General features: G+C 46.6%; 3 protein-coding genes across 3 annotated transcripts; 1 reads left to right on the forward strand and 2 right to left on the reverse strand.

The window, feature by feature from the left end:
- The first annotated feature begins 201 nt into the window (after nucleotides 1-201).
- Nucleotides 202-10,223, forward strand: LOC126998342 (uncharacterized). Its single transcript, XM_050859851.1, has 4 exons — nucleotides 202-362; nucleotides 1,191-1,745; nucleotides 9,252-9,371; nucleotides 9,634-10,223. The coding sequence occupies exons 1-4, from the start codon at nucleotides 351-353 to the stop codon at nucleotides 10,162-10,164; spliced, it is 1,218 nt and encodes a 405-aa protein (XP_050715808.1). The 5' UTR covers nucleotides 202-350; the 3' UTR covers nucleotides 10,165-10,223.
- LOC127002432 (cuticle protein CP1876-like) lies at nucleotides 4,961-5,875 on the reverse strand. The gene is made up of 2 exons (XM_050868351.1): nucleotides 5,814-5,875; nucleotides 4,961-5,637 (listed from the first exon to the last, which is right to left on the reverse strand). The coding sequence occupies exons 1-2, from the start codon at nucleotides 5,823-5,825 to the stop codon at nucleotides 5,095-5,097; spliced, it is 555 nt and encodes a 184-aa protein (XP_050724308.1). The 5' UTR covers nucleotides 5,826-5,875; the 3' UTR covers nucleotides 4,961-5,094.
- A 2,390-nt stretch (nucleotides 10,224-12,613) lies between the features above and the next one.
- On the reverse strand, nucleotides 12,614-13,806 carry LOC127002422 (cation channel sperm-associated protein 1-like). Its single transcript, XM_050868341.1, has 2 exons — nucleotides 13,690-13,806; nucleotides 12,614-13,370 (listed from the first exon to the last, which is right to left on the reverse strand). Exons 1-2 carry the CDS (start codon nucleotides 13,699-13,701, stop codon nucleotides 12,753-12,755), a joined length of 630 nt encoding a protein of 209 aa, XP_050724298.1. The 5' UTR covers nucleotides 13,702-13,806; the 3' UTR covers nucleotides 12,614-12,752.
- Between the last annotated feature and the right edge of the window lie 139 nt (nucleotides 13,807-13,945).

The following is a 13,945-nucleotide window of genomic DNA, read 5'->3' on the forward strand; positions in this document are numbered from 1 at the left end:
AGTGGGCAGGGTCGATGGGCAAAATTTGCAGACAGTCATAGCAGGCAGGCATGATGGGCAAAAAAAATGAGACGCACCCATTAAGAGAGAACACATAGTTGTTTCCTCGAGAGGAGTGAGTCGTTGGGGCAGGGCATGACAGGCGGGGCGTAAGGAATGATAACGTGTTTACTGGGTTGGCGGGATGCCCTGCGGTGCCCAACGAGGCCCCCGCCCGCTTGGCCAGGCAGGACAGACCAGCTGGCTGGCCTTGGCTGGCACCTATGCTTCGGGTATAAAAGCCTGATCAAGACTCACCAGGGCGCAGTTCGAATTGTTCTCCTCGTCCCCGTCCACTTCGTCAGCGCATCATGAGGGTTCTGGTAATTATGATTGTTTCTCGGCCGACAAGGAGCAAAGAAGAAAATTCTGTAGTCAGAGAGATGTTCACGTGGATGGTGACGATCCCCGCTGGGCTGCATGCGGCGATGATCAACGCTGCAAACCTTTCTTTTCCACTAAACCCTCACCGTGAAAAGTGACTGTGAAAGGTGCTTAGCAGCAGACCGTCCACCTGGGCATCCTCTCTGAGTGTGACAACGGAGCACTCACTCGAAACATAGGCAATGGCTACCTTAACTCAGGAAAACTGTGAATGCTGCACTCTTAAGATTTTCCTCGTCGATTGAATTCAGGGAAATAATTTTCTCACGTGGAATGAAGTTGCCTAAGGAGGGTTAACCGAAGTGGCTGGAGGATCTTGCTGGATCATTCTGGCGGCTTCGAGGCCTTAATCTTACTTATTTGATGACTGTGTGAGTGTGTGTGTGTGTGTGTGTGTGTGTGTGTGTGTGTGTGTGTGTGTGCTGCGCGCGTGCGTTTCATGCATGCAACGCCAAAGTGAACTTTCAACAATGATGACAATGAGAATTCTAAGGCAAAAACAAAATGTAGTAATAATGTAACCCTCAATTGCATCACCAGTGTCTCGAGTTTGCAATAACGGCCGTTACAACAAAGGTAATGTCAAGACGGCCCTTTTTTAAGGACTTGTAGGATCCTTCCGATCATTTGCTGTTGCTGTTAAAGTCGAGCCTGGTTAGTTTATCTTTCAGCATTCTCATCATCCTCATTACCATCGCTGCTGTCATCTTTGTCGCCGTACCTCTTCTGCTGGTTCCCCTCCTCACCACTTCCTCTTCCTTCTGCAGATTTTCTTGGCAGTGCTGGGCGTCTGCTCGGCTTTACCATTCATCCCTGACGACCCTGAAGTGGCGGCTGAAAAGGCGAGGTTCTTCAGGACCTTCAAGATCATCGAGGGCGCGTCGAGGCCCAAGGGAAGCGGATTCTCCCTCCAGCCAGCCATTCCCCAGCACCTCTTCACGCAGCCTCGCCCTCAGCCCAAGTGGACGGGGCCCCTCGCCTCCAAAGTCCCCGCCAGCCTGCCCGGGTCCACTCCCTTCGTGGAACCCACTCCTGATGTGAACAACGCCCGCGCTCACTTCTTCAACACCTATAAGGCGCAGGTTGCTGCCACCATGCCCCGCCCCGGCTCTCCCGCTTACTATTACTCCCCTGACCCGGCCCCCGCCTACTCCGGTGAGCCCGTTAAGAAATGGACGGGTCCCCTCGCGTCTGCCGTCCCTGCTAGTGTCCCAGGCTCTTCCCCCGTGGTCTTCGACACCCCCGAGGTGGCTAGCGCTAAGGCCAGCTTCCTGAACACCTACAAGCGTCAGGTCGCGGCGGTCGTCCCCAAGATGTACTTCTGAATGGCTTGGCTGCAATGACTTGTGTGTAGTTGAAGTCTATGTGTAATGTTAATGCATCATCATCCTTGGCATTCATGTTACGTCCTCTGCAGGACGAATACATTTTCCTACATCCTACATTCATCTCTGGTGCTCTTTTTTTTCTGGTTCATCTGAGTAACTTTCCCAATTCAGCTTATTTCTCTCGTTTCCCGTCCCTGTATAGCTAGGTTGCCATTCTGTCAACCTCACTGTTCTCTTGTTATCTGTTCTACGAGTGACATGACAATAAATCTGACTAAAACACCTTAGACTATATCTGGTAAGGGGCCGCGGACGAAATCCTTCTTTCAGATCTCAACGCCTCCTACAACCAGTCCAAGGCAGCGTCAAGCGGCTCAAGCGACACGGCGCCCCCGAATCAAAGGTCAAACGACACCAAACGGTACGCACGTCTACGCTGTAAAAATAAAAAATAGAATAGAATAAAAATAAACTGTGACTGTGAATAAAAGGAACGAAAAAAAAAACGAAAAAAAACTCTCCCCCACAAGAACAAAGCAAGACAAGGCAACGTGAAGCGGGACACAGAAACCCAGTGAAGAAAATGATGAAGGCAAGGCAGACGAAGGGAGACGCCAGCAGGCAAGGCATGTGGAACCCTTTTGGTCCTCCTTCCTTAGTCAGAAGCCATTATGAAAACCACAGATTACAGTTCCCAAGGACGTCTCGCGTAACAGAACAGATTAAGAGTTTATGTTCTGAAAACTTATACTCTTAAAAAAAAACGGTCCGTTAGTTCTGACAAAACCAGCTTGGTAGGAATCCACGACGGAGTTCTCACGTCATTGAGGCAAGCGGAGCACATAGACAGACGCAAATAAAATAAACAAATAAATAATCAAATGAATAGATAGTTAGGAGTATATAAATAAGATTCATAAGGAGATAGATGAGTAGGCAGAATAATGTATAAAAGGTAAATAAATGAATAGGAAAATTGATTGGCAGATGAAAAATATCAGTAACAGATAGTATCAGATTAGTAATAGATAAATGAATAAATAATAGACCGACTGTGTAGTCATGCATATATATATCAGTGCCCCAACAGTCTTACCAAAGGTGTGTGTGTGCGTGTGTGTGTGTGTGTGTGTGTGTGTGTGTGTGTGTGTGTGTGTGTGTGTGTGTGTGTGTGTGTGTGTGTGTGTTTCCTGTGTGCATGGTTGAGGCCACGTGCTCTCTCTTACTGGCCGTGGTCCAGGATTCATCGTAAGTAAGGTCATTTTTTCAGACGGCAGTGAATGCACAGACCACGCTGTCTAGCCTTGATGCCTGAATGCAAGGCAGACGCGTAACCGTAAATTAAACTAACGGAGTGAAGTGACGTGTTCCTGTCATGATCTAGTACGAGCGGCGGGTATCTGGCAGCATCTCATGAACAGCTAAGTAATGGAAGGTCTGGCTTTGAGAGTCGTGGAGTGCTGGGGTGCTGGGCGGAGTGGTCAGCCTTGTAACTTGCTCTTGCAGTGCCGTGGTTGCCACCAAGGCGACGTGGCACTCAAGGCTTATGTAGACGAGTCTTATAGCAAACTTGGATCATAGTGGGGCCTCACCAAGTCCAACCCTCCCTCTTGCTGCACTATCATCTCCAGACTCCTGTGCTTTGCTGCCTCGTCTAGGTCTGGGTGATGGTTCATCAGATCAGACCAGTGTCTTCTCTGGCCTGAATACAAACATCACTTTATTCGTCCCGGCCAGAAGCGGCGTCGCCATCGATGGTCCCAAGGTTTGGAGACATCAGCCCCCCCAAAAAATAATAATAATAATAATCTTCCCAGCGGTTCACTTTCATCGCTGACCTTCAGGAACCCGAAACGATAACATAACACTCCACTTATTCTCTAGTCCCCCAACTTCCAGTTTAGGCCTTCATCCTACCCCTACACCTTTACCTTCGTTTTGCATCCTACGTTTCACCCTCAAAACCCGATCCTTTCTCATCGAGCCCCGCCTCCCCAATTATCTGATCTGGTCGGGATAGTGGATACGGAAAGCGAAATTTTTTTTATATACGTTCTGCCTATGGCGACGATGGGCTTTTTGGTGGAGCCTGATGGTCGGCCCCAGCCTGTAATATCGTAGGGAAGTATTTATAGTGACGTCACCTTGCTTAGCTCATGCTGTACCCCGACCTCATCTTTGATCCTCTTTTTAGAGAATCTAGAGTCCGGGGTTGATAGGTGGTCTTCAGGACAGCATGTGAGTAGTCTTAGGCCCCTCGGTGGTGACTGAAAAATAACAGCTTATCGCGGAGGGTGGGACGGTAATCCCAGTCCCCCTGGACGCCGCGCCCGCACGCTAACCACTCAGCCACTGATTTCCTGGTACTGGGACTAGTGAGTACAAGAAGTGTGTGCGGTGCAACTAGTGGATAGTTGACAGGTCGGTTGAAAGGTGGAGCGCCGTTGGTGGAACTTTTGGATAGGTAAAGAATTTTTGAGGAGGACTGGTAATTGTACTCGTGGATTGGAAGGTTAGTGGTGTGAAGGATGATTTGAGGGAGATTTGGTATTTGGAATCGGATGAGTGTTTTTAATAGGACTGCTTGATTGAGGAAAGAATTGGTAATTGGATTATACCTCGGGAACAGGGTTGGGTCAAAAGTTTCCTTTGTACTTGTTCTTGTTCTCTGACTACGACCCCATGTAGTCAAGAGTTTAGTAGTAATTTGCTGTGAAAGAACCGTCAACATGAGTTGAGTGCGGGCCAGTGGAGGTAGAAATGAAAAAAGGCAAAGGTGCCCAGTGTATCAGAATTTAAATTTTTGAGCCTCTTGGCAGGCTAAATCAGACGAGCAAAATACGAATGTAATGTATGGATTATACTGTAGCAAAAATGTCTAATATATACTTTAAACAATTAATAGGTAATTGCACTTGGATTCAAGTATGATACAGTAGTATTTGTACTAGTATTCGAATCAAACTACAAAATTGACAAATTGTACTTCTACTTAGATTCATGATATCGTAATGTATTCCGTAGGAGAAAAAATGAACCAAAATCTGCTTAGTAGTGAGTTAGTAGGAGGAAAGTGAATAACAGAAGGAATTAAGTTAATGTTTGAAAGTGTTCCGAGGCGTAGCAAGGCTGGAGGCTTCATTACCAAGAAGCAAAAAAATTTCAGTTTACTAAAAAGTCACAGACTCAAGGCTGACAAACAATTAATGTTGCTTGGAATATTTATTTTCATTGCAGACATACAATTATGCTGTTCGGAGCATTTCTTTTCATTTTACAATGCTATTTGGAACATACATATATAAGTACAGTAGTTTAGGACGTTTTTTTTATATTTGCAGTATTAGTAGTGTTTGTAACCTGCATATGCGTAGTTGTCAGGGGCGGCGGCGGCGGCGGCGGCCTGTTTGTTGTAGAGGCGGAAGAAATCGGCCTTGGCGGCTTCTACTTCGGGAGTGTCGCGTACCTGCGTGGGCACGCCGCCGTGGCCGTAGGAGGGGGCGCCGTATCCAGCGTGGGACACGTGCACGGCAGGACTGTAGGCGGCATGGGACACGTGCTTGGGACCCACGGATCCATAGGAGGCTGGCGCGGCGTAGCCGTAGCTAGGGCTCCCGTAGCGACTGGCACGGATGGCAGAAATGGTGTTGAGTTGATCCTTGTAAGCCCGAGCGAAGTGGTCGCGGGCGGCAGTCACCTCGTACGTGTCCGAGACAGGAATGATCTTGCCACCAATGCCGGCAGGGACGCTGGAGGCCAGCGGACCCACGTAGCGGGGCTGACTGTAGCCGTGGCCATAGCCAGAGCCGTGCCCCTGGCCGTAGCCGTAGCCGGGGTTGGCGGAGGCCTGATGGGCGGAGACCGCCATCATCACTGCCAACATGACCTACAGGAAGCAAACGAAGATAATAAGGGAAAAGAGGCGACAACTCCCTGCACACCGGCAGGGTGTCACCGCCTTGCTGCTGCCTAGAGAAATAATTCCGAGATAATAACCAATCAATAACATAGCCTCCACTGCTACCCACAGTTTAATAATTTAATCATTGAGACAATAGTCACCAGAGTTTTCATGACGTCGCTGTGAAGGTGTGAGTGGTGAGGCAGGGTGCTGTGAGGACTTATGCCAGCACTGTGTGGCTCGTTGCCTTTATACTGTGCCGCTGCAGGACCTTGCCCGACCTCCTGCCCCCCTTCACCTTCCCTCAGCCGCGGTGACTCTTCGGCAGCCTTCGATTTTTTTTCTTTTCATGACAATGTAATCTATTTCAGTGATTCCCGTGTGTTCTCTCACATACTTCCACATTTTCCTGAAGGATGAAATCCGGAGTCCGTGCCACAATGGTGCTCACGACCTGTGCCTTGGCACACGCAACCCCCTCAACACGCCACCACATCCAAAGGCTCACAAACCCACCACCCACACCCATCAACGTTCTCTTCGACATTTTAAAAACTAAGTCTAGTCAACATATGACTTGCTTTTGGTGTAACAATATCCGTTAACAACATCAGGACACCTCTCCTCCCGAAATTGACCCATTATTCGGCCACTCCTTTGAGCTTTTTATAGGAGCAGCGAATAGCGTTTTTTTTTTTTCATTATTGTTTCCTTTTTTTTTTTTTTTTTGCCCTTGAGCTGCCTCCTCTGCTGTAAAAAAAAAAAAGTCTACAACAAAAATATGCGATACTATGAATAATTTGCGAACGAAGGAAACACATAATATGAAAAAAATTGAAAAAAACAAAGTAAACCACGATATCTATTAATCTATCTATCCATCTATCTATCAATCTATCTGTCTATCTACTGTGCAGCGCGAGATAACACCGGAAGCAGAAAAAAAAGCTAATCCTTCAACGTAATTATCTTGGCTGACGGCGTGACATAAACTCCAATTTATTTTCACTTTCATATCATCTTATCATTTTTTTATATTCATTATTTTTTTTTCTACTTGCTGTCTTTGTCTCGGTGGGGGACGTGCGGTGTTGTTTTTTGCTGCTGTCGTTGTAGTCGTTATTGTTCTTGTTATGGTATTCCGCAGATGCCGCATTCTTGAGGGTTTATCCCGCACTAACAGGCAGGTGTGTAATTTAGGTGCCCGGTATTGTTGTCTGTATGTTGATGCTTTGTTTCGAGCAGAGCATAAGACAAGCGAATTTATTATGTCTAGTGTTTCGTTACTGTTGTTGTTGTTATTGTTGTTGTTTTGGTGGTGGTGAATGTAGAGAAGGTGAAGGTAGTGGATACAGAGGTGAAGGTGGAGATGATGGTGATGATGATGGTGACGGAAACAAAAGGATTACAAAATTGATGTCTTGGATTGCTCTTCATCACCTCGTCCTCCACCTCCTTTCTTTTCTTTTAGCCCTCCAGCCCTTCCCGGCAAGGTCACGGAGGAGGAGGAGGAAGAGGAAGAGGAGGAGGAGGAGGAGGAGGAGGAGGAGGAAGAGGAGGAGGAGGAGGAGAAATGACAAGGTGAAGATAATGGAAGAGGAAATAAATAACACTTCGCTTTTCACGTTCTATTTGACTTAAGTTTTATTTTAATGACATATTGTGTGTGTGTGTGTGTGTGTGTGTGTGTGTGTGTGTGTGTGTGTGTGTGTGTGTGTGTGTGTGTGTGTGTGTGTGTGTGTGTGTGTGTATTCCTAAACTCACAGACGTTTCTTGACAGGTGAGAAGTCATGATCATTACCGACATATCATTATTATTAGTATTATCATTATTATTGTTATTGTTGTTGCTATTATTATTATTATTAAAATTATTATCATGTGTTGATATTACTGTTATTATCTATCACTATATTAAACATTGCTGGGATTTTCTCCAATGCAACAACTGACGAGGTATCTTACTTATTTACTCTTTAACGTATGATATAAAAACGCCTTTTTTACCATATATATTTCCCGGTGTGCTTTAATTCTCAAATATATTGCAACACAACCAATATATTAATCAATGTATCTATCAATATACCTATCAACTACATACTGAATTAGTCAAGCATGGAAGCAGAAAATCAGTTCTTTGTTCTTCCTCCCTCTCCTCCATTTCCCTGCTCTCCAGACACCTCATGACCTAACCGAACACCCAACACCGAACACCCATGGCCTTGGAGACACGCCCACGCTCACCCCTCCACCTGTCCCACCTTCCCGCGCACCTGCACGAACGAGGCCGGAACCCGCGACTCCAATACATTTTTTTTCTCCTCTCTAGGCGTCACCGAAGTGTTGTTAGTGATCGCGTCTCAGGAAGCTAACTGAGCGCTTTGGCCTCTGTGGACAGCGTTTGTGATGATATATGATGTAGTCCATTTAAGGAAGGGAAAGATTGCCAAAGGAGTACATTTTTGAGCGATTAAGGACCGGAAAGAATATCATTGAAGTAGTGAGGGTTAATGAAAAAGATTAATCATTCAGAGAGGATGGAATAAAGGAAGAAAGGAAGGAAGGAAGGAAGAGAGGAAGGAAGGATGGAAGGCAGGTAGGAAAGAAGAATTTAAAGAAAGAAGGAAAAAAAAAGAAGGCAAGAATGGAGAGAGAGAGAGAGAGAGAGAGAGAGAGAGAGAGAGAGAGAGAGAGAGAGAGAGAGAGAGAGAGAGAGAGAGAGAGAGAGAGAGAGAGAGAGAGAGAGAGAGAGAGAGAGAGAGAGAGAGAGAGAGAGAGAGAGAGAGAGAGAGAGGAAAACTAAACAAAGAAAATACCGTAGTAAAAGCAGTGACAAGAACAATTTTTTTTTATTTTTTATGTTCGAAGGAAATACAGAATTCTCGACCGGAGGATATGAAAACCATGTTGAAGGTGGGAATGAAAAAAAGACTAAAAAGGAGGAGGAATAAAAGAAATGTTTGAAGTCACGAATCAAGGAAGAAAAATGAAAAATATATGAATGTTGTTCTGAAGAAATAAGGAAAAGAGTTTTATGCGATGAAGAAACGGAAGAGACCTCGCTCCGTACCTTCACGCCTTCCTCAGTTAAATTCCCTTCTTCAATACCCTTTTCCTACTTCCTTCCTTCCCTCTTTCCCTCTTTTTCACCCTATTTTAGCCCTTCTTCCACTCCATCCTCCACTTTTCACTTCCACTAATACCCTTCCTTCCTTCCACCTTTCGTTTTTGCATGGGAGGAGTGACGTCAAGATGTCAGACGCAGGGAGCCAATCGTTGCACTTAACGCAGGTAAACACACCAAACATTAGGTGTGGTTAGGTAAGCCAATATAATTACCCGTTGAGAAAAATGATGGCTCACGATGCATGTTTCCTGTGATTTGCAGATGACGGTAATCCCCTTTGGACGAAAGAATTTCCTTCCTCCTATCCCGCCATCCCTTCCTTCCTCCCTAACGCCCTCCCTCCCTCAGCCACAGCCTTCAGGGTGCAGGTGGATGACACGACAAAATGTGCCTCACGAGGTTAATAGAGCTTGACACGAAGAGAGAATCAAAATATATAACATGATGCTTTTAAGCTGAGTATTTCAAGGCTGCGAGCGGAGAGGAGGTTGTGGGTGTATATAACGCGGGCCCGAGGCAGGTCGGCACAGTCTGGCTTCAGCCCCACCCATTCACCCACCGCACTCACGCCGCCGAGATGAGGACTTTGGTAACCACTTACGTGAATACATCCAGCGATATTTCAACACAATATAATGTTTTCCGTTAAAGCCATCCGCCAAAAATTAGGATTTACAAACTTAACTGTAAACGTTAATAGGTTACTTATGTTAATTTAAATTTTCACAAATTTGCACATAAATAATTAACATGTTAATCATGCCCCTCAGGATTTAGCTGCAACTACCTCAAAGTTGAACACCGTTCCCTTGTAGAAACCTGGTGATACAAGCACTGGCGATTTCCCGCAGGTCGTGTTGGCAGTGATGATGGCGGTCTCCGCCCGTCAGGCCTCCGCCAGCCCCGGGTACGGCTATGGTCAGGGGCACGGCTACGGCTACGGTCAGCCCCGCTACGTGGGTCCGCTGGCCTCCAGCGTCCCTGCCGGCATTGGTGGCAAGATCATTCCCGTCTCGGACACGTACGAGGTGGCTGCCGCCCGCGAACAATTCGCTCGGGCTTACAAGGATCAACTCAACACCATTTACGCCATCCGTGCCAGTCGCTACGGCAGCCCTAGCTATGGCTACGGGGCGCCAGCCTCCTACGGATCCGTGGGCCCCAAGCACGTGTCCCATGTCGCCTACAGTCCTGCCGTGCACGTGCCCCACGCTGGCTACGGCGCCTCCTCCTACGGTTACCACGGCGTGCCCACGCAAGTGCACGACACTCCCGAAGTAGCGGCCGCCAAGGCCGAGTTCTTCCGCCTCTACAACAAGCAGGCCGCCGCCGCCGCCGCCGCCCCCGACGACTACGCATACAAAAGCTACAAACACTACTGAGACACACTGTTGTTTACCTGTGTAACGTGGACTATGTATCAAAGCTGTGACATAAGAAAGTAGCAAAAACAGTAAATTGATGCGTAATTAATTAAATATTTTATTTAACATAAAAGTTCAAAAATACCGATATTATATTTTAGTGTGTGTGTGTGTGTGTGTGTGTGTGTGTGTGAGAGAGAGAGAGAGAGAGAGAGAGAGAGAGAGAGAGAGAGAGAGAATCTCTACCAACATCTCTAGCAGGGTCAGAAGCAGGTTCCTCCGAGTGTTGCTCGCTGCCCACCAGTCACCCAAGAACACCTTTACCCAAAAGTTCTGGAGGCACGCATTCACTTGCACTCCCTATTTCAGCTCACCCTACATGCCCCGCCCACACAACGATACATCGTAAGTGGACTGATAATGGAAGAGCAAAGATATTCCAGGTGCTGCGGAAGATTGATAAACAGAAATGGTCCGAACTGATTTTTATTATAATTCCATAAGCTTCCCTCTCTTTGAAAAAAAAAAAAAAAAATACTGAATTCCGATTTACTTCCCTCACAGGACTGGACCTAAAATTCTTGTATATGTGGTGATCGTTATTCCTTGCCTTTATAAAGATGAACGCTGAGAGGTGACCTGCCTGGAACATTTGTGTTAAAGGGAACAGACAAAAGTAATGCTGATGAGGCTCTTAAACTGAATAAAAAATGTTAGGACCCGCAGCAACCTAGGCTTAAGAAAGAGAAAGCGAGAGAAAAATTATGGTTTTCAAAAAGAGAAGTGAAGACAAAATAAATATGTTTAAATTTCAGTAATTCTCCATGAATCATCACAACGAACGGATTCATACAATAAACCACAATAACGACTCCGCAGATTCGTTGTCTGCCCATCCGTTACATTAAATTTGCTGCCTCTTCCTCTTTCCCATCATCGGCGTGGCAATGTTCCCCATTTCTCTACATGTTCTCCACAATTTATCGGATTTCATAAAAAGTAAATGGAATAAAAAACTTTATTTTCTGAAGAACAATCAAGTATATATAACCTGCAACGGGTGAGGATAATTGGATAAGTGGCCTTGGCTTTTCTTATGTTTGATATCTATTGTAAATTTGACTGAACAGCCCCGTGAGTACACCTAAACTATTCAATGCACAGCCCAGAGTCCACACGAACTCATGAAAGCTTAAGGGTGCATATTTATTATAATGAAAAGACCACCATATTCAAAATCTCATACTTCTTAAACATCAACAGAGAGAAGTGCATCCCCCCAGCTACTAGGCTGAATGCAGACTACTCCTAAACACTCGCCTTCCATGTAACAGACAAAGCAGCAGATATACTAAACCACTATAAAGTCCTTGGGGTTGGTAACGGTGTGTATATACCGTGTGCGAACGTGACAACTTTATGTACAATGTTTGAACGTGCGAAGGGTGGATATGAACACAAGGGAAGGACAGGTGAAGTCGGGCGGGGGTAGGAAGGTGAACGTTAAAGCTATACCACGGACTAAAATAGACTGCCGTAACATTTTTCCCTTTAATAGTTTGACTCTTGGTAAATTTTCTTATGGACCATAACATTTATTTTTCAATTTTCTGTAGTTCGTTTATTCTTATTCACTATTCGAAAATAATCGCTAAAATACGTTTGTGTTGAAGTGTATGGTTATTTTAGTTCTATATTGATTCACCTCAGCATTAATTTATTCGCCTGTGGCTTCAGCAATTACTTTTTTTTTCTTATATTTGAGAGTCAAGTGAGGCCCGTGATTTAAAACTGTAGGAATTGATTAATGGATGAATAGACATGAATGGATAATCATAGCATATATAGAAAATATACTGATAGATATATTGAAAGACAGATAGATGCAGAGATATATACTGATAAATAGATAGATGTAGATGGATAGCTAGATACAGACACACGACCAGATAAACAAGATATTAACGTTGTATTCTCTTTAGAGCCTTTAACGTTATTATATTGCCAACACCCAAAAAACACTCCTGCCCCTCCCACCCACACCACAAACCATGACAGGTACAAGTATACTAAACCCATACTTGCAAAAGTTAAAATCCCAATTCACATTTATAATTTAGAAATGTGTTGCAGGAAAGGTGGAGTGTTGTTCGTGGCCTTCCCACAAAGGCTCACAACACAACTATGACTTGCATCAATCATGAGAGGAGACATGACAAGGTGAGGCATAGAAACATTCGTGTCGCAAGGAGGGCTCGATTTTATTGATACATGAGTTAAGTATACAAGTTCCACTATCACGTCCTAGTGGTACTAAGTGTTGTCGTCCGGGGCGGCGGCAGCGAGAGCCGCCATCTTGTTGTACTCCGCGAAGAACTGCGCCTTGGCTACGTGTCCTACACCTGCACGGGGACACCGGAGTACTCGCCGGGGTGGACTCCGTGCGTGGAGTGAGACACGTGGACAGAGGGGTTCCATGCGGCGTGGGTCACTGCCGGGGCAGGGTCGTGGACGGAGTGGGACACTGACACAGCAGGAGCACCATGGGTGGAGTGGGAGACGTGCACAGCAGGCTTATGAACAGAGTGGGACAAGTGGACAGCCGGTTAATAAGCAGAGTGAGACAAGTGGACCGGGGAGGCGTGAGCCGGGTGGGACACATGCACGGGAGCGCCGTGAGTGGAGTGGGACACGTGCACGGGAGCGCCGTGAGTGGAGTGGGACACGTGCACGGGAGCGCCGTGAGTGGAGTGGGACACGTGCACGGGAGCGTCGTGAGTGGAGTGGGACACGTGCACGGGAGCGCCATGAGCGGAGTGGGACGCGTGCACGGGAGCGCCGTGAGTGAAGTGGGTCGCGTGCACGGGAGCGCCGTAAGTGGAGTGGGACGCGTGCACGGGAGCGCCATGAGTGGAGTGGGACGCGTGCACGGGAGCGCCGTGAGTGGAGTGGCCATGGCCATGGGTGTCGTAATGATTGGGGCGGCTGGCGCGGATGGCATAAATGGTATTGAGCTGGTCTTGGTAGGCCCGGAAGAACTTGTCGCGGGCTGCCGCCACCTCGTAAGTGTCCGAGACGGGGATGATCTTGCCACCGATCCCAGCAGGAACGCTCGAGGCCAACGGACCCACGTAGCGGGGCTGACCGTAGCCGTGGCCGTGGCCGTAGGTGGGGCTGCCTGAGGCCTGACGGGCGGAGACCGCCATCATCACTGCCAACACGACCTGCAAGAGGCAAATCCAGTTTGAAATCCATGAAAAATGTTGTACCCTAACCTGGTCTCAAAAATAACCCTAGACAAAGCCGCGAATCAGATACACGGACCTAATAAGGCTAGTGTGATAAATATTTGTTCGTTCTTCTTTGATTAAGCATCTTACGTACTTCTTTAAAATATTTACAACTCTGAATATATTCAGATATTGTAGGAATATTAAATGTATCTAAGAAACCACAAGAGCTGAGATGTATTATTGTTTTAGTGATGTCTGAGTGGCGGCATTAGTGATAAGATTATTTATCAAGATGACGGAGTCTCGTTACCAGGGTCTTCATTGCGCCGAGGGGAGAGCCGAACTGTGCCTCGCTTCTCGCTTCCCTGCAATATATACTTTGTCGCGGCCCTCACTCGACCTCCCGTTCGGCCCTGAGACCGTAATTTATAGGGAAGACAAAAATCAAGTAATGGAACTTTCGATCACACCTGAATGTGATGATGACAAATTGAAAGTATGACCACGACAAAAATACGATATCCTCCCCCCTCACACACACACAGGTACACCTCCGTTTGGCGTTC

Source organism: Eriocheir sinensis, chromosome 2 (genome assembly GCF_024679095.1).
Source record: "Eriocheir sinensis breed Jianghai 21 chromosome 2, ASM2467909v1, whole genome shotgun sequence".
Lineage (NCBI taxonomy): Eukaryota > Metazoa > Arthropoda > Malacostraca > Decapoda > Varunidae > Eriocheir > Eriocheir sinensis.

What these genes read in the sequence shown, in the direction of transcription:
- LOC126998342 (XM_050859851.1), top strand. An exon ending in TCGTCCCCAAGATGTACTTC is followed by an intron (nt 1,746 to 9,251) that starts TGAATGGCTTGG and finishes GAGTATTTCAAG; the next exon opens with GCTGCGAGCGGAGAGGAGGT. An exon ending in CCGCCGAGATGAGGACTTTG is followed by an intron (nt 9,372 to 9,633) that starts GTAACCACTTAC and finishes GATTTCCCGCAG; the next exon opens with GTCGTGTTGGCAGTGATGAT.